This window comes from Saccopteryx bilineata, chromosome 4, assembly GCF_036850765.1.
Source record: "Saccopteryx bilineata isolate mSacBil1 chromosome 4, mSacBil1_pri_phased_curated, whole genome shotgun sequence".
Taxonomy (NCBI): domain Eukaryota; kingdom Metazoa; phylum Chordata; class Mammalia; order Chiroptera; family Emballonuridae; genus Saccopteryx; species Saccopteryx bilineata.
This window is the reverse complement of record NC_089493.1, coordinates 10,852,287-10,870,095: the sequence shown is the minus strand read 5'-3', so window position 1 is coordinate 10,870,095 and position 17,809 is coordinate 10,852,287. Positions and strand designations below refer to the sequence as shown.

Below are 17,809 nucleotides of genomic sequence, written 5' to 3'. Positions count from 1 at the left end.
CAAAAAAAACCCGTCACCATAAGCCAGTGACACTTGACTGAAGCTTTTTTGTCATTATCCTGGGAGAACTGGCAGCTTTGCAAGGATCATTACAAAGTGCACTTAGAAATTAGGTGGTTAAACTGTGCCAACTGTTTTCTTTGTTTTATAATATCATTTTCCAAAACTGTCCAGTAAGTTTGATTATTTTTAAAACTAGTTTTTTCAGCTCATTCGTTCTAGGCTGTACCTTCTTGTAAGCTTTATGATAATAAGCACTTTAGTTTTGTGAATAATAAATTTTATTCTTTTGTTAAGACTTGGATACAATTCGATTTAAAACTGCAGACAGCACCCTGGACCAGACGTCCCCCGCGCTGTCGCAGAGCCCCGCACCTGGAGTTGCGTTTCATAAACACAGAGTTTTCATAGTATGAGAGCACCCCGACCTATCAGCTCTGACTTAGCGTTTGTGCATTCACAAATGATATTCTCCCTCCGTCCCTGTAATGCACTGACTAACAGAAGACTTCCTATACATTTAAACTGTATACTGACATGCTATTAAATGCATTTTTTTTTATTATCTCTGTGAGCCTGGGGTTTTTTAAAATCAGTTTATAGAGCTGTAGTTTAGTTCCTGATAACTATTTCTCCTAAAATTTTAAAACATCTAATTTCCCTTAAAACTAAAGTACAGTTATTAAGAGGACAGGGCTATCTTTTAGACCATTTAGTGAGAAAAAATGCACATTTATTTGAAGTCTATTCTCTCAGAAGGAATTTAAGGGCATGAGACAGTTCACCCCGCCATGTTGGTTATTAAAGGGACTTCTGTCTTCTTCTGCGAAGTCTGATGCCTTCATGCTTCTCAGGGGAAAACGAGTCCTCTACTGTTGTAAGCATTTCACAGGAGTCCTCTGAGGTGTAAGCATTCTAGAGAGACGGGGCATATCTTCATTCTCAGGAAGACTTGCAGGGACTGGAAATTCTCTATATTAAGAGTATAGAAATGACCATTCTTCTCACTAACAGTCTCTTGTGAAAGGCCCCCCCCGCCAGCATTCTCTGTCCAGTTGTGCTCACTCCGGCTTCCGTGACCATGTTCCCTCCTATTACAGAAAATGGCACACATGTTTATCTCACGTGTAAACTGTGACATCTTTCAGGGTATGCCCTGTTTCTGTACCCCCAGGGTTTGGCATGTAGCATGTGTTTAATTGAACTGAATGGATTTGATTAAGCAACAGTCTTTCTTGTGCTACCCATCGGGTTTGGCAAGGGCTTGAGTTGTGACATTCTCTTTCTGTGCTGGGGTTCTTAGTGGGGTTATGGAGGCAGGTGGAGGGGGAGCCCTGGCCTCTTTCCCTGGGAGGGATTTCACTGACTTCCCCTCCAGGCCCAGCTGCAGGCTTGGCTCTTCACCAGTCCTGAGCCCCCGCCCCGGCCCCCATGGGCAACCAGGGTCTTTGTGGCCCCACCCTGCCAGTAGGCAAGGTCCACAGTCATCCACAGCTTCTTCTCTGACCCCATCTTCCTCGCCTAGTTCTTTGAATGCTTCTGCCTCAGATTCCCTTTTCTATCTGCATTCCCCCAAGGGCTGGAGATGACCCCTTAACTCAGCTTTGTTGACAGGGCCCCATCTAATGCTTCCTGCTGTCTAGACCTATTCCTTTACCACAGTCACACCCTGGGCTCTGGGTTCCCCCCAGACGGGTCTCCCTCCCTGCTTCTGAAAACCGTGACCCGTTTTCCTGCCAGCCTGACCTGAGTCCTGTTCCCGCTGGGCCTCTGCCACCTCTCTGTGCCACCCCCTCCCCCACCCCATCTCTGTGTGCCTGCTCATCGTCTTCGTAACCTCATTACGTCAGTCTCTCCAGCAAGCGGGGCTCGGGCACTCAGGAGAAAAGTGTCAGGAAGAGAGGGGACAGCTGAAGGGTTAGCAGATTAACCCCAAGCAGTAGAAGAAGCCGTTTGCCTAGGTCAGGGGTCAGCAAACGACAGCCCACAGGAACCACAGCGCACTGCCTGTGTCCGTCCAGCTACACCGGGGCCGGCCCAGCCCGCCGTTTGCACGCTGCCTGTGGCTGCACTCGGGCCCCAGCGGCGGAGCAGCAGAGCTGTGACAGAGACTGTGGTCCCGAGAGCCAAAGTATAAAGTATTCACCATCTGGTCCTTCACAGGAAAAGTCTGCTGACCCTTGGCCTGGCAAAAGGCCACTGAGGAGCCCGGAGCTGAACTTTCTTGTCGATCTAGTTTCCCAACCACCTCAGAGTTTTCGGAAATTTCACTATTGTTTTCTCATCTGTAAAGTGGGGACAATGACGCATTCTACCTCAGACAGTGGTTGAGATGATGAAATAAAAGGATGCAAGGAAAGGGCTTTGAGCAGTGCCTGGCACATGGTAACGGCTCCACCAAAGTTGTTGATTGTCATTTTTATTCTCCTGTTAAACCACTAGAGGACTAAGGCTGCTTGCCCCAGGCCGCGCGGCTAGTGGGAAGTGTGGCTGGAACATGACCCTAGTGCTGTTGGCCACGGCCCATGTTGACTCCTGCTGCACCACCCCACAGCCCCAGGGGACAGCCCTGCCAGCAGCGGAGGGCAGAGGTAGCCCCACAGACTACCTGGCCCCGACTGGCCACTGCTAATTACTGGCTTGGAGAAGGGCCATGGAGCAGACTCAGCGTTCCTGCCCTCATGGCGTCCTGTTGGTTTCAGAGCGTGCAGAGGGCGTTCTGAGATTCCCAAGGGTGAAGTGAGCCACAGTCTGCGGATGCATGGATGTCACGATTGTTCACCGTGGCATGCCTCCTACTAGTCGGGCGACCTTGGACAAGGTATTATTAAACTCTCCGGATCTCTCTTTCCCTTACCCTTAAAATGGAGCTATCTACCCATCGCTGGGGCTGGTGGAAAGCTCAGAGGAGGACTGCGATGGTGCTTGGTAGACTGTGGACTGTGCCAGAATCGGTGGGCCTCCAGGGGAAGGCTGTGCCCCTCATGAAGACCACATGAGCGGACAGCTCCCAGCCACAGGCTCATCTGGTTTTTCCTTCAGCCAATCTCAGAAGCAAGTCCTACAAGACCCACGGGGGCCAGAACGTGGTCCTTACCCAAGGGTGTCCCATCTCCGCTGTATACCGGCGCTTTGCAGGTCTGCCATTCCTCCTGACATCGGGACATTTCCAGCAAATCTCTTCCCAAAGAATCTCGTCTGGGGCCAAGTGGCCGCTGCACCTTCACCTCCGTTTCCAAGCTAAGACCGGCCAAATGAGATCGGAGCGGATCGGAGAAGGAGGGTGATCCCCCAGGACTCTTCCGTGAGCTGGGCTTGAAGGGCTTCTGACATTAACTGGACAATGCAGATCATTTGATATACCTCTTTAATAGAATTAATTTGCAAACATGTATGTTTTGACAATAATGATCTTAAGAAGAATGGAGTGGTTGGAACACAATGGAATAGTACCAAACAATGTTTTCATGAAAGTTAAACCTTTTGGGAGATGGCTGAGGTGTTGTTAGCAAGCGGTTGGCCAGTTCTTTCTACTGATTGGAGCAGCAGTGAGCCTCTTGTGAATGGTATTTAAGAGAAATCACAAGAGCCACCATTTATTGATGATCTACTGCGTACTAAGCACTTTTCATACGTTATGTTGACTCCTCTTAGCCCTCTCCTCCCCCAGAGATAGGTATTCTTGTTATTCCCATTTTGTAGGTAAGGACACTGAGGCTCGAAGGTTAAGTGACTTATCTAAGGTCATGAAGCTATTAGTAGTAGCATTAGGACCAGAAGGGTCTTTTGGCTGAAATGTGTTTGGAACATGGGATGGAGAAATCTGTGGGCTTTTTTTTGGCGGCAGCTCCACCATGTTGGGATCTCTGTTTATTGATCTCCTATCATAAATTTTTATTGAGCCAGCATCGTTTCATCTGACAGAGGCATTTTCCCTTTTGCTTTGGGAATTTGTTTATTTGAAAAGTACTATAGCCCATGAATTAAATTACATTTAGTTTCCCACTTGCTATAATAGTTTTATGAGAAAGAATAAAATTTTATGAATTAACTATTGTTATTGTGATAATGAGCTCTATTAGACTGGGGGCCTATGGAGACTTCACTCAGACCCAGGAGTCTTGCCCCTAGTTCATTATAACTGTAGCTACCATATTGGCGGGTGGACTGCATGTCAGGCGTGTTAGATACACTAATCTCATTCGATCTTCATAACAATGACATGAGGTGGGCACTTCTGTTATTAACCCAGTGTTACAGATGAGGAAACTGAAGCACCAACAGACTGAGTAGTTATGGGAGTCACTCAGTAAGAGGTAGAGCGAAATTCGAATCCAGTTATGTCCTGCCTCCCAAGCCCTGGTTCTTTCTAGAACACAATTCTGGCTGTTAAGTGATGAGTGGTCCTCTGCCACTCACCTGACCAACAAGGTCACCTAGAATCATATAGACCGGAAGTCACCAACTAGAAGCCTGCTAGCTGAACTCGACCCACAGCATATTTTGTTTAATGAGCCCGGCCTTTTGACTTCTCCTTTTGGTTTGAATACGTGTGATGGGGCACACAGGGTCCCGCTTCGTGCAGTTTCATTGCTGACCTCTGCCTTCCAAGCAGGAGGATCACCAGCAGCCTCTTGGCAGAAATCCTGTTGCCTCTGGGTTGGTTTGCAAGGCCTGGCGTGCCACCCTGGGCCCGAGAGGATGGGATTTACCCATTGGCACAGTAGGGCTCAGGGCTGTGCTCTTAGCTCTAGTGGCCCTTCTCTCCCTGACGCACCCCTCCATCCCCACCTACCTGGCCCTGGGCTGGGGGCTCTGCCCCTGCACACCTGCACCCATCGGTTTGACTTCATTTCAGGTCGGGGCTGGGCTCGCCAGCCCCACCATCCTGGTTCCTTATAGCTCAGGGAAGCTGAGGTCAGGGAGGTGGCACCAGCTGTTCCCTGCAGGGCACACAGGACATTGGCAAAAGCCAGAGATTCAGTTCAACAGAGAGATGGCTTTTTAATTATGCAATCAAGACAGGCCCCTGCTCGCAGGCGAGTGGAGATGGGGGCCTCCCGGGGCTGCCTGGCAGACGCCCTGATTTCTGCTCCTTCGAGTGGCCTCTTGGAAAAGAAAGGAAGCAGCAAGTAATCAAGCCTGAAGGACAGACACACTCCAGGTGAGGACGATCACGCAGTCCGGCGGGGGGGGGGGGGGGGGGGGGGGGGGGGCGGGGGCGGGGCGGGGGGCGGAGGTGCAGAGGGAGACTGAGCCAGTTACAGACCGCAGGGTGTGCCCAGAGCCGGCAGCTCAGCGCTGGCCTGGGCCAGGGGAGGCTGGTGGTGGGGACATAAGACAGGCTTTGTAGCCGGGTCGACTCGAGTTTCCTACTGATCTGCTGTCTGACCATGAACGAGTCACTCACTTAATCTTGCTAAGCCTCTGTTTCATCAGCTGCAAAAGGAAGGTGGTATTTCCTCTCTCCCAGCATTTTTGTAAAGAGTAAAAAAAAAAAACGATGTCTGCCCGGTTCTTAGCCCAGACAGCGAATGAGGACACGAGTGACAACTCACCTTCCGGGAGGACTCCCTGCTCCTCTGTAGGGGCTCTGTGAAGACCCGATACTTGGGCAGCCGTTTCTTCTTCCAACTGTAACGCTGTGTGACAGCTGGTGTTTTGCTGAGAGGAAGTCACAGCTTGCAACGGGAATCGGGCTCTCATTCTTTTGAGAGTGGTGTTCCTACACTGCTGTGCTCCGTGTGGTGGCTCAAGGCTCCCCTGTGTTTCTGTTTGAATGGGCGACTGGGAAACCCTTCTCCTTATGGTGCGTCCTGTTATCGACTGGACTTCACCTGGTGTGAACACGTCCTTGCGTTTGTGATGGGGATAACATTTTGAAAATAATGAAGGGATGTGTTCTTTATCCTTCAGGAAACCCTGTTCCCCAACGTAGCTCCATGGATGTGAGGGGCGGGAAGGGGTTCAGTCATAGGGGCAGGTCTGGCCAAACAGGATGAAGGAGCAGAGAGCCCACCTCCCCTGGACGCCCTGTGTGTGTGTGTGGGATTGTTGGCAAAAGAAAACGAGACATGTAGGGCAGGACTGAGAGGCCAGGTGGGCGCTCACTTCCCCTGTGAGTGAGGACGGAGAAATGCCCAGAGGAGCCTGGGTGACCCACAGACCACCAGGAGAGGTGCCCGCAGCCCTCGGCAGCCTTGGTGGGGTGGGGCGGCTGCAATTGGGAGCCTGCAGCGGCTCGGGCTGCCTTTCTCAGCCCACGAGTGTGCAGATTCCAGAGTCCTCATGGATGGTGCTGGGAGAACAGGAAGCTGGGCAGAGCCTGTGGTCAAAAGGGACAGACTGCTACAGCCGAGACATTTGCAACTGCAGCCATGGAGACCAGCTGGTCACCCTCAGAGGCTAGAAGGGCCCAGCCCTGCAGTCACTTACCTAGGAAGCAGCCTCGCCCTGCCAGGACCCTGATGACACCATGTGGTCTGAGCCCTGCTCTCCCCTGTGACCAGACACCTGCTCAGGAGCGCGCCTGGGTGCCCCCTAGAGGGGGACAGACCTTGGACTGAGAATCTATCCAAACAAGACTCATTAAGTGGAAAGAGACCCAAATACCATCAATTTGCAAATTCAAGTTTTTCTACTCCCTTACCCCATCCCCTATGCCACACACTCCCAGTGAAGTGGGAATTCTGCATAATTATGTGAAATAAAATGCTGTGTTCTTTTCTTTGTGCTGCATGTACGGTATTGAATGTGTAACAACTAATTAATTCAACGGTCCTACAAACATTTCCCTCGCGGCCGTGGGAGGAGAAAGTGGATGCCTGGCCCTTTGCCAGTTTTAATCCCGAAAGTCTCACATTTTGGGAAAACCTCCCAGTTCCAGACAAACTGGGATGGTTGGTCACCCTCTTCTCAGTTAAGTCAAGGATCAAGATGGCCGAGTGGGGGCATAAAGGACAGGATTGGCACCTTAGGCTCCCCATAGATGCTGGCTTTGGGGTATTAGATGAAACCATTACAGAAAAGAGGCAAGCAACGTACCAATCCGGCCCTGAGTTCCCAGCAGGTCCTTGGGTAGGATCACACCCCGCACCCCACTCAGCCTGTTTGTCCCTTCCCATCCCCGCCCAGGGCCAAGCCCCTGCCACACACAATTGCAGCCATCTTTATCAGCGTATTTTTATTGAAAATAAAAAAGGCATGGTGCTTTCTTCCATGTTAAGTAGCATACAGCCCACTTCCCACCGCTGCTGGTCCCGCTTCGTGTGCAAAGTGTCAGCACAAAATCGAGGTCATTGGCTCCTTGGTGGCCAGATTGGCACAGACCTGTCCACTGAGGCAGAACTCCTAGGACAGGAGCCGGCTTCTGGTGTCCATCTGGCACATGGTTAGGAAGGCAGATCTCAAATATTTACATTCATGCATTTAGGTATCACGCACTGCCTGGGCTGTTTAAATCACACTTTGCACAGGTTCAGAGAGTACAGTAATTTTGTGTATATATATATCGATATCTCTTTAAATATATATATATATATAACTATATCTAATATATATGTTTATATTTTTACAGCTATTAGGCTTTCTTTCAAAACTTGCTTTAGGAGCTTCTAAGGAACATCTGGAAACTCTGGGAGATCCTCTAGGCCATTCTAAAATTGGGCTCAATGAGGAGACACGGTTGAAAAACATCTGAGAAGATGTAGAGAGGGAATGTGCATTTCGTTCTCGGCCTCCGAGCTCAGACTGGGCCGAGGCTTGTCGGTCGTTGACTGCAGATACGTTCCTCACTTAGGAGTTCTAAGCTCCAGTACCAGGCTGGCTCCATTTTATGGCCGCTTCTGTCGCCCAGGCTAGAAGACCCATGAGAGCTATCTTCTGAATGGCTGGTTCCTGGGTTGGGGGTGGGGACGGGGAGGGTGGGTCTCAAGCAAATCTTTTTGGAATTAAAAAAAAAAAAAGGCTTTTCTCTTGGTTTCCAATGACTGGGTGAGAAGAAACGTAGCAAACCCACTTTGGGGGAATTTACTCTCAAAGGTCAGCTTTTTACAGAGCCCCGGCTGAGTCCCTGGGCATGGGGCTGGTGCATTAGGATAATTGCAACACCTGGGCCTCTTAGGTTTAAGCCAAGGTCGGGGAGAGTGGGACGGGTGTGGGCTTGTGAAAAGGTGGGCTGTGCCTGCCCCCCTCGACCCCCCTCCAGGCTGGCTGCCCTGCATGCTACGACCCCTTAGCCAGGACCGTCTGTCCCTTCTGAGCTCAGGGTGACGTGTGCTCATCAGGCTGGGGCAGGAATGGAGGCCACAGGGGCGCTGAGCCATGCTGAGGTGTACAGGAAAAGCAAAACCCAGATCCAAACCTCAAACAAGTCCTCACATGGAAGGAAAACTGAAAAGAAGAAGCCCTTTCTGGGAGGGCGTGCCCGGGGCCTGTCCTCCGCCGCGCCTGCTCACAGGATCCAGGGTCAGGTCACAGCAAACGCCCCATCGCCCCTCTGCTCGCTGAGAGACTGCACGGAAAGCTCACGGCACAGAGTCCATGGAGCTGTCGGGGTTCAGCTCAGATGGGGACTGGCTTTCAGCCTCTGTCTCGCCCGGATGCCAAGTCTCACCTGCGGCCCCAAACCCTCCACAGAACCACACTGGTGGTTTGAGAGGCAGACCCGGTCCTCCTAGCTAAGTTCTTACCTGGCCAGAGTGGAACCATCTCATGGGTGTGGTTCGTTCCTAGAAAGCACGTGGGTGGTGAGGAACCCTGGGGTCAGGAACGTTCCCCCAATCCACCAGGGGATGCAAAGTCACAGGGCCACTGTCTCCATGGGCCTAGTGATGTGCCCACAGGTTGGTGGGTGCCCTACTGGGCAACAGGCCTGGAGGGTCCCTCTCCTGTTGTCCCCTTTCCTGCCCTTCCTCCACCGACCGCTCTGGAGGGCTCAGCACTGTTAGAACCTAAGACCTTGGAAAGCGGCGCTCAAGGGAGCGCGGGGGGAGCGCCGCCTCCTTCTGGACGGGGGAGACCTCGGGGCTCGCAGGGGGGGGGCCCGAGCCCGTCAGGCTGCAGGGGCGCATCAGCCCGGAGTGCCCGCGGTGGGTGTGGCACAGCGGCAGCCTCTGCCGCTGAAGACAGGGCCTGGCTCACTCGATGCGTCAGTTTCTATGAAGGTCGGGTGAGGGGATGCTTCTGAGAACAGGCGCCATGGCCTCTGTCCTTCCTGGCCCTATGGCCTCAGGGACAGGGAGTTGTTCTGCCCCTGGAAGGGCAGCTGCTACCCCGGAGTGTAAACGAGCCCCTTAGTGTGCTCAGTCCGGAGGGGACTTCGCAGGTGCTCAGTCAGGAGCTCAGTCCGGAGGGGACGTCGCAGGCTCCTCGGCAGGGAGTCAGGAGTCAGGCAGGACCCAGGGGCCCAGGGTGTCGGTGGAAACAGGAGAGAGAAGACCGTCCCTGAAGACTGAAGACTACAGCAGATGGGGCGACAGACAGATGTGTGGGAAGCACCTTAGAAAAAGGGGACATCATGGCTGTGTCGATGGCTTCTGTTGGGAAGGGCGTGGTCAAGGGAGCAGCAGGCGGGCTTCCTGGGTGGGGAGGAGAGGTTTCCTGGCAGGGCTGTGGCCCTGCATTGCCTTTCTTTTGGCTAAAGGCGGCCCCTGCCCCCATCGGCAGACAGACCCTCTGCCTTCGACAGAGCGCGTGCTTTTACAGTAGCTGGGAGACACGGATTAAACACAAGACGAGAGATGCAGAGAGCCTCAGGTGGTGATATTGCCCCGGGGGCCGCATGCAGGTGAGCCCGGCTCAGCCTGGGGTCTGCGTGGCCCCTGCCCAGGGGCATGCTGGGAAGAGAATGGTTTCTCCTGCAAGAGGCTCGAGGCCAGCAAGGCAATGAAGTCCTGGACAAACCCAGTGTCAGCCTGTGTCCACTAGTGCCACCAAGGCGCCCCCTGGCCAGCGGATCCAGGGCCTCAGACTCACACCACGGCGCTGTTCACGTCCACACCTTTGTTGCTCTGCGAGGACGTCATGGGATACTCAGCGACGCTGGTGCCATTCTCTTCCTTCCTCAGGGGTTTCCTGGGAGGGGGTGGAGGGGCAGGGGAGGCGAAGGAGGCGGAGGAACATCTGTTAGTTAGCAGTGCCTGGGGTTGTATCATGCCCGCCCAGTGAGCCCACCGGGCTCTGGCTTAGTATCCTTGGACCGCTGGGCTTTGGGGGAGGAGGGGGGTGGCTTTGAGAAGGCTCTTGCTCCCTCACTGAAGTTCTGGATTCACAGTTCAGTTCTGGTTTGGTTCTCATCTCTTCTCTTGAGTGGCTCAGGAGGGTGCTGGCCCCAGCCCCAGGTCTGAGTGGCTACAACTTCCCGACCTAGGCCATAGACGCTATTTAGCCAATCCCATGCCACCACACTGCTGTCTCTGGACTGGTTCTGAGGCCCACAGGGCTGTACTCAGACACCTGTGTCCCCAGTAATGTTGGGGCTGAGCCTGAACTAGGCTATGTTGTGAGTTGTCTAAATTGAATGCTCATGGTCCTTGTTGAAAACTCAGGGAATGACTGTTTCTGCCTTCTCAAAGGTCCCCAGTGTCTCCCCAAACCCGGCGTGAGGAGGACTAATACTTGGTGACTGTTTGATGCTATAGGATAAAGCCCTACGTGAATCAATCAGGTCAGGGAGAGGGTGTGGGAGGTGTTACCAGGGGGCGGGGTTCTCAGGCCTGCTTAGATAGCACCCCAAGATCAAATCTATCAACGCTTCCTTTTCTCTGGCAGCAGAATCAGCTCACAGAACACACAGAGGAACCCACGTGCACTCAGTCTGGGCACCTGGCCCGGCCACTGCAGCTTCTTCTGGAAGCGTGAGATGCACATGGCATGTAATGCTTTGTTCAAAGCACTTTTAGCCTCGTCCCCCTTCACAGTGGTCCCCTGAAGAAGCAAGGCCTGGAGTTGAGTTTCATTTCATGGGGAAACTGAGGCTTCAGGAGAGCTGGGACTTGCCCAAGGTCCCCTAGCTGGTTTCTGGTTGGGCTTGTACCACCACCCACTATTACCAAGTCCTGGTCTAGAAATCCTTCTGTTGAATCAGTTTTCCCGGCAGGCCCGCCCTCCCTCCACCCCGAAGGTCTCGGTGGCCCAATCAGCTTGGGGAGGGCTCTTTCCCCTCCGCCCGGAGGCTCCCAGAAACTCTCAGAGGCCTCTAAGAAGCCCGTCTCATTTTGCTTTAACCTAGCACCTCCCACGTGCTGGGGTCCGAGGACCCCATTCATGTAGCCAGATGCTCACAGATGTTCTCTAGATGTTTCCGCAGGTTGGCAGGGCTCAGAAGAGTTGCCTTGTTGGTGACGGGCTCACGGAAATGACAGTCTGAGCCAACCTCTGCCCCTAGGCCTGTCCCCCTCTGTCCCCTTCACCCTTCCTCCCATCCTACCACCCCTTTGCAGGGGCCTCAAGCAGCTGTCTTGGACAGGTGGGCTGGACTTGTGACTCAGTCAGTTTGCATGGTCTGGAAAAATGGACAGGTACGTTTTCCTACAGTAAGATCCCATGCTGCCACCACCATGATGCCACTTAAGTGAGATTCCTAAATTTATCATCAGTATACGAGGGGGTAATGGGCATCAAAATCAGGATTCCAGGCCACACTGACTGGCAAACATCTCTGGGCCCAAACCCACACGCTTTTCTCCCCAATAACTATTCAGTCGTGAGCTGGGTCTGAGAAGTCGGCCACAGGTCCTGGTCGGGGGAGGTGAGGCCTAAGGGCCTTGGAGGGTGGGTAAGGAACAGGGTCTGCAACTCCCTTACAAACAGGCAAAGCCTGGGGCACAGAGTCCCCGCCATTTATAGACGAGGGTGGAGAACCAGCAGGATTATTTCTGCCGGGAGAAGAGGGGAGCTTCTAAAGTCAGCTGCAGGCTGGACACCCTTTTGCATTCTGGGGGCCTTGGGGAGAATGGTGGCTCCGAGGGCCTGGCGGGAGGCCAGCCCGTCTGGAGGGCACCGGGGACAGCGCTTGGAGGCACCCTCCTCAATGACTCAGCCAGGTCCCAGCCTGGAAAGGATGACCTGGGTCTGGACGGGGGCTCCACCCAGCCCCCCACGGGGGCATTCCGGAGCCTGAGCTTGACGAGGAGACAGGGGGCTGCCCAGGGCCCTCCTGAGAGTGGACTTGGCCTGCTGCCCTCCTCCACCGGAGCTCAGCCTCCACCACTCTGCTCCCTGAGCTGCTGCCTGACCCACTCCTGGAGTCTTTCTGGGACTCTGGAGCTCAGAGGATGCTGGACTTATCCCTACAGCGGAAGGCTCTACCTCAAAACCCCCAGTGTCCTTCCATGGGCAAGCCATCTGACCTCTTCATGCCTCAGTTTCCTGGTCCACAAAATGGACACAGTGATGGTGTCCATTTCATAGGCTTGTTGGGAGGATTAAACATGTTAGTGTATGTTAAGCACATAGAGTCCCTGGCCTACAGGAAGTGCTCTGTAAGTATCTGTTAGCTCTCAGGGCTTTGCTGGAAAGGTCAGTGGGTGGTTGCGCCTGTTGGTACAGACTTCCTACCTAATGTGCCCCCATGGGGCTCCGGAAATGCTACAGAGACTTGCGAGACCCAGCCTGGCTCCGTGCTACCGGGAGCCAGCCTGTGGCTGGTCCCAATGAACCAAAGAAAGGCACTTCCGCTGGCGCAGGCCGGGATGGCCCCTATCGGCTCCCTACACGGCATGGTTCCTGAAACCAAGAGAAAGGGCAGTAAGGTTTTCCTTGGCCGCCTGGGGTTCTCCCACTTTCCCGTGGCCCAGGGCCTGGCAAGCAGCAGGCCCTCCCCGTGGCGGCTCTGAGTGCTGATCGCACAGCGGCCGCACACGCCTCTGCAGAAGCGGCCTCCACCGGCACAGACAGCGGGCCAGGACCCCGGCGCCTCTCTTGGGACCTGCTGACATCGATGTGACCGGTCCCTCCCTCAGCCTGCTGCTCTGCTGGGGAAGCTGGAGGCAAAAACCAGCTCTGAGGGGCCTTAGAAGGGAGGCCTGCCTGGCCGGCTCGGGTCTTGTCTCCTGCACCCACCCCACCCCACGGAGGCTATGTTACATTAAAGGGTGTTAATGGGTGGACAAAGCTGTCACCTCACTCTCCAGCCATAAAGCCTCCTCAAGAGTCATGCATAGCACTCCTGACTGACTCGTGGGTGGGCCGAGCAAGCCCTCTTACCCCCCCCACCCCCCCGTTTGCTCTCTCCCATTACTCTGGGTCCCCTCATCCCCTTCATAGCACTCATTTATTAATTGCTGGGGTGTGTGGTGTGTGTGTGTGTGTGTGTGTGTGTGTGTGTGTGTGTGTGTGTGTGTGAGAGAGAGAGAGAGAGAGAGATCTACGTCCTCTATGGGTGGGGGCGGGGTGTCCTGGGGGCCGGGCAGGGACTCAGTTTCGTTTATCCCTACCTCGGGCACCTGGACTGGTCCCCAGCACACAGTAGGAGCCCAGTCAGTATCTGTGGACCGGCACTGGCTCACTGCACAGCCCTGGGCCAGTCAAGGGTTCCAAGGTAACACCAAACAGACTTGGGCGTTCCAGAGTGCCCGTTCTACCAGAAGCGGCTCAACCACGGAAACCTGATGAGCACCAGCGCCCTGCGATAATGCGCGTGCTCAGGCATCCCGGGCACGTGCACCCGAGCTCGCTTGTCTGTTGTCTGCAATTAACTGTCTGCAGGATCGGCCAGACTATTGTGCAGCCTTTATCGGCCTTTCAGCCAATACCTTGTAAATTAGAAGGAAATGACTGTCAAGCGGCTGAATGGCCTAGATCAATGGCACAAGGTGAAGGGTCGGTTCCTGGGGTGTGTGGGTGGGACAAGGGAGGGGGCCGGACGGGGTGGGTGTCATCTCTCCACAACGCAGGGCTCTTCTCTGTGTGAAGGGTGTGGCTGTGGCCTTGCCCTCTAGTGTCCTAGGTGCTCCTGGTCGGAGTCCGAGACCTGGCCCTCTTACCCGGGCAGGGGGCACCCTGTACCTTGGAGCTCCGACTCTCACTGTTATTGATTGTTTGGGGTTCACATCTGCCCCGGACCAGAGGTTCTTCCATGGTCTCTGCTCACAAGCCTGGGTTTCCTCTTCAGCTACTCCCCTCCCCCCCCATTGTAGTTGAAATATCCGGACAGGAGTGGGGGTATCTGATTAACACCACCATCTCTGTCACCCTCAGGGGATGTATGACTTCAGGGTAGGGGCTGTACCTCAAGGCCTGCATCGAAGTCCCCGTGCCAAACAGAGCCCTGGCACTGGACCCGGCCAAGCATTTCGGTTGGCATTTACGGGGCTGAGCAGTAGACTGACCTAGTGGCAGGGGGCAGTGGTCATCCTGCCATCTCAGGCCAGGAAACAAAGACTCGGGGAGCTGGACAGAGTCAGGGAGGACCCTCATTTTACAGAGAAAGAAGTGCCCCAGGAGGGCAGCACTGAGCAGGGCTGGGACAGGGACGGAACTCGGGACCTGGACTCCCAGGCCTGGGTTCTTTCAACACGTCCAGGCTGTCTGATGACAAGTGCATGTCAGACCTAGGGGTGCGGAGGAGGCCTGGCTCGGGGACCGAGGGCACAGACGCCCAAGGGCTCTGAGGACTGACCCTGCTGCAGCTGTGGATAAAGAAGTCATTCACAGCTCACAGCAACAAGGCCACTGAAATGCCCACTGTGGAGTTTGGGGTAGTTGGCAGGGAACTTGGGGGCCATTACATGCGCTAGACCCCCTGTGAGCAATGCCTTTTCTCTGCCCCTGGCCTGGTCAACAGCCACCTCCTTCCAAGAAACCTCTCGGGGCCCAGGTCCAGGTGAGTGCCCTCTTCTGGGATCCCCCAACCTCAGAGGCCCCTGAGCACCCTGTCACCCAGCACAGAGCTGGGACTTTGGGAACGGTTGTTGAATAACAAGGTAAGTTTGCGTGTGTGCAGGAAGCGCTGCTCAGAGCCCCCTCTGCCAAGGTCAGTGCCCAGTGAGGGCACCTGGTGCTCCTTCTCCATCTGCTGCTCGGTCTCCTCCAGTTCTTGCAGAGGCCTGTGGCTCCCTGGTCCCACCCCAGATGCCAAGCCAAGCTGGCATCTCCAGAATCACTTCCCTAGCCCAGCCGAGTCCAGACCCATCCTCTCAGAAACCTGGCTCCCACAGGCTGTCGGGGCCATTCACAAAGATCTCACAGTGCCTCTCTGGAGCTGAACTCCAGGCTGTGAGAGCTTTTTTTTTTTTTTTTTTTTTTTTTTTTTTTTAGCAGGGTTATCACTGAATTTTCCCTCTAACAGTTTTTATAGTGACATGAAGTGTTTTTGTTTCCTGAGAGAAAAGGCAAGTTTTGATAAATTATTAACCAAAAATAATTGTCCGTGAGCAAGAAATCCTCTGTTTGCCCGGGGGAGAAATGCAGACAGACAGCCCCAGCAGCGGTCAGCTGGGGAGCAGGGGGTCACTGCTCGCCTCCTCCAGGTGTAACGTAACTTCTGCCCCCTCCTCCGCCTCTCCCAGGGGATCCTGCCTCCCTCCAGGCAGGTTCTGGGAGTACCAGCCTCCACTTCTGCCTCCATTTGAGGGCAAGCAGAGCTCCATGTCATTGAATTATGGATTATGAGGACCTTGGGCAGGGGGCTGGGTCTTATTCCCCGGTCCTCAGGTCTTGCCCAGTGGGGGACACAGATCACGATGTTGGGGCAGAAAAGGGACTGTGATGCAGTCTCCATTTACCATGCCCATCCAACCTGTGCCCCTGGATGCCGACGTCTACAGCTGCACCTCCTGGGATCCCCTGTGTGGCAGGTCTGCCAATGGGAGTCACCCTCAGGAGACTGAGAGGGGCGGGCACTTCCGCCCCACCTTTCCTGTTTCGGGGCTGCATCTCTGGCAGTTCCAACCACAGCTTGTGCCCAGGCGGCCTCTCTTGAGAGCCTCTCAGTTCTGCCTGCTAACAGCTTCCACTGCTGCTGGTCCAGGACTGCTCCCTGGATACGCAAGCCCCGCCCACACCCTGGAGGGAGCCCCGCCCACGCCCCTGGGAAGGATCAGCTGAGCCACCTGGGGTGAGTTCTGTCTTTCCAGGCTACTGACTGTCCCTGAAACCAAGACCCTGGAGCCTGTGGAAGGGCAGATAGGAAGCCCCTCCAGCTGTTCTGAGCAGAGGCCAGGGTGGCATTCCCAAATGCCTTCCTGGGAGACCCCCAGCCCTGCTGAAGCACAGCCCAGCGTGCCACAGCTGGCTGGCACTGCCAGTCAGATATGGATGTTTGTTGCCCTTACCCTCCGCCCATTGAAGCAGCATGTTTCTTCAGAAGTTTGGGGCAGAGAGGGAGGCAGAAGTGACCCTGTGTGTCTTCTGAAAGAGCCCGAGCTTTATTATAATGGTGCTGCCCATCTCTGAGGGGAAGGGCATGGGAGGGCTCCTTGTGGGCACCAGTGCCCCACTCCCTGGCAGCGCCCCAGTGGGGGAGGATCTTGCACACTCTTCCTCAAAACCCTCCAGTAGCTCCTAGTAGCCCCCAAGTCCAGGCAAGCTGCTCAGCCTACGGGACCACCATCTCTGTCCACTTATGGCTCCCTCCAGCCTTGTATCCCATGTCACGGCAGCTTTCTGCTGCCCTGGCCTTTTGCTCACATGTGTGTCTTGGCCAAGAGTGCCTCTCCTACTCTGCTTCTTAAAACCCTCGTCCCTTGGCAGCAGACCCTCAGCTTAAATGTGGTCTCATCCGGGTCAGGGTTAACTGACTACTCCGGGCACCCACACCAGGCTGCAGGGACCTCCTGCAGCCTCACGGCCACCTGCCTCCTAACAGTCCTTCACATACCCACCCCCACCTCCCTGCACTCAGGTGAGCAGCCTGGGAGCACAGCCTGGATCTTACCTGTCTCTGCCCCGACAGAGTCTGCACACAGTAGCACCCACAACACACACAGTAGCACCCACAACACACACAGTAGCACCCACAACACACACAGCAGCACCCACAACACACGCAGTAGCACCCACAACACACGCAGCAGCACCCACAACACACACAGCAGCACCCACAACACACACAGTAGCACCCACAACACACACAGTAGGCACCCACAACACACACAGCAGCACCCACAACACACACAGTAGCACCCACAACACACACAGTAGCACCCACAACACACACAGCAGCACCCACAACACACACAGTAGGCACCCACAACACACACAGTAGGCACCCACAACACACACAGTAGCACCCACAACACACACAGCAGCACCCACAACACACACAGTAGGCACCCACAACACACACAGCAGCACCCACAACACACACAGCAGCACCCACAACACACGCAGTAGCACCCACAACACACGCAGTAGCACCCACAACACACATAGTAGCACCCACAACACACACAGTAGCACCCACAACACACAGCAGCACCCACAACACACACAGTAGCACCCACAACACACACAGTAGCACCCACAAAACACGAGCAATTGGGCTGCCCGTGTCCCCAGGGAGATTCCAACACATCCACCTTGACTTCCCAGGCTTGGTCTGTCCCTGAATTACAGGGTCTGGGGCCTTCCTGTCCATCTGTTTTCCTGGCTTCAAAAGGCACAGACACACACCACCACACCCCTTTCCTGGGCACCCCCGCGGAAGGGCACAGAGGGAGAGCGAGGTCTGTTGTCAGCCCAGAGGGGAACTTATCAGTAACAGTGATATGGAGCTGTGGTCAGGGCTGGCTTGGCATCGCTGCTCCCTGGTTGTGCCATCCTGGGCGGTTCTTTTAACACCTTCGAATCTGTTTCCTCCTGTGTACAA

General features: G+C 54.7%; 1 protein-coding gene across 3 annotated transcripts in view; it reads right to left on the bottom strand.

The window, feature by feature from the left end:
• Positions 1-9,319: 9,319 nt before the first annotated feature.
• PRIMA1 (proline rich membrane anchor 1) overlaps positions 9,320-17,809 on the bottom strand; it is a 56,040-nt gene continuing 47,550 nt past the window's right edge. For all 3 annotated transcript variants that reach the window (XM_066276639.1, XM_066276640.1, XM_066276641.1), the window contains exon 5: positions 9,320-10,074. In XM_066276639.1, coding sequence (XP_066132736.1) covers positions 9,972-10,074 — 103 coding nt within the window. In that variant the 3' untranslated portion in view covers positions 9,320-9,971. The remainder of the gene's footprint in view (positions 10,075-17,809) is intronic.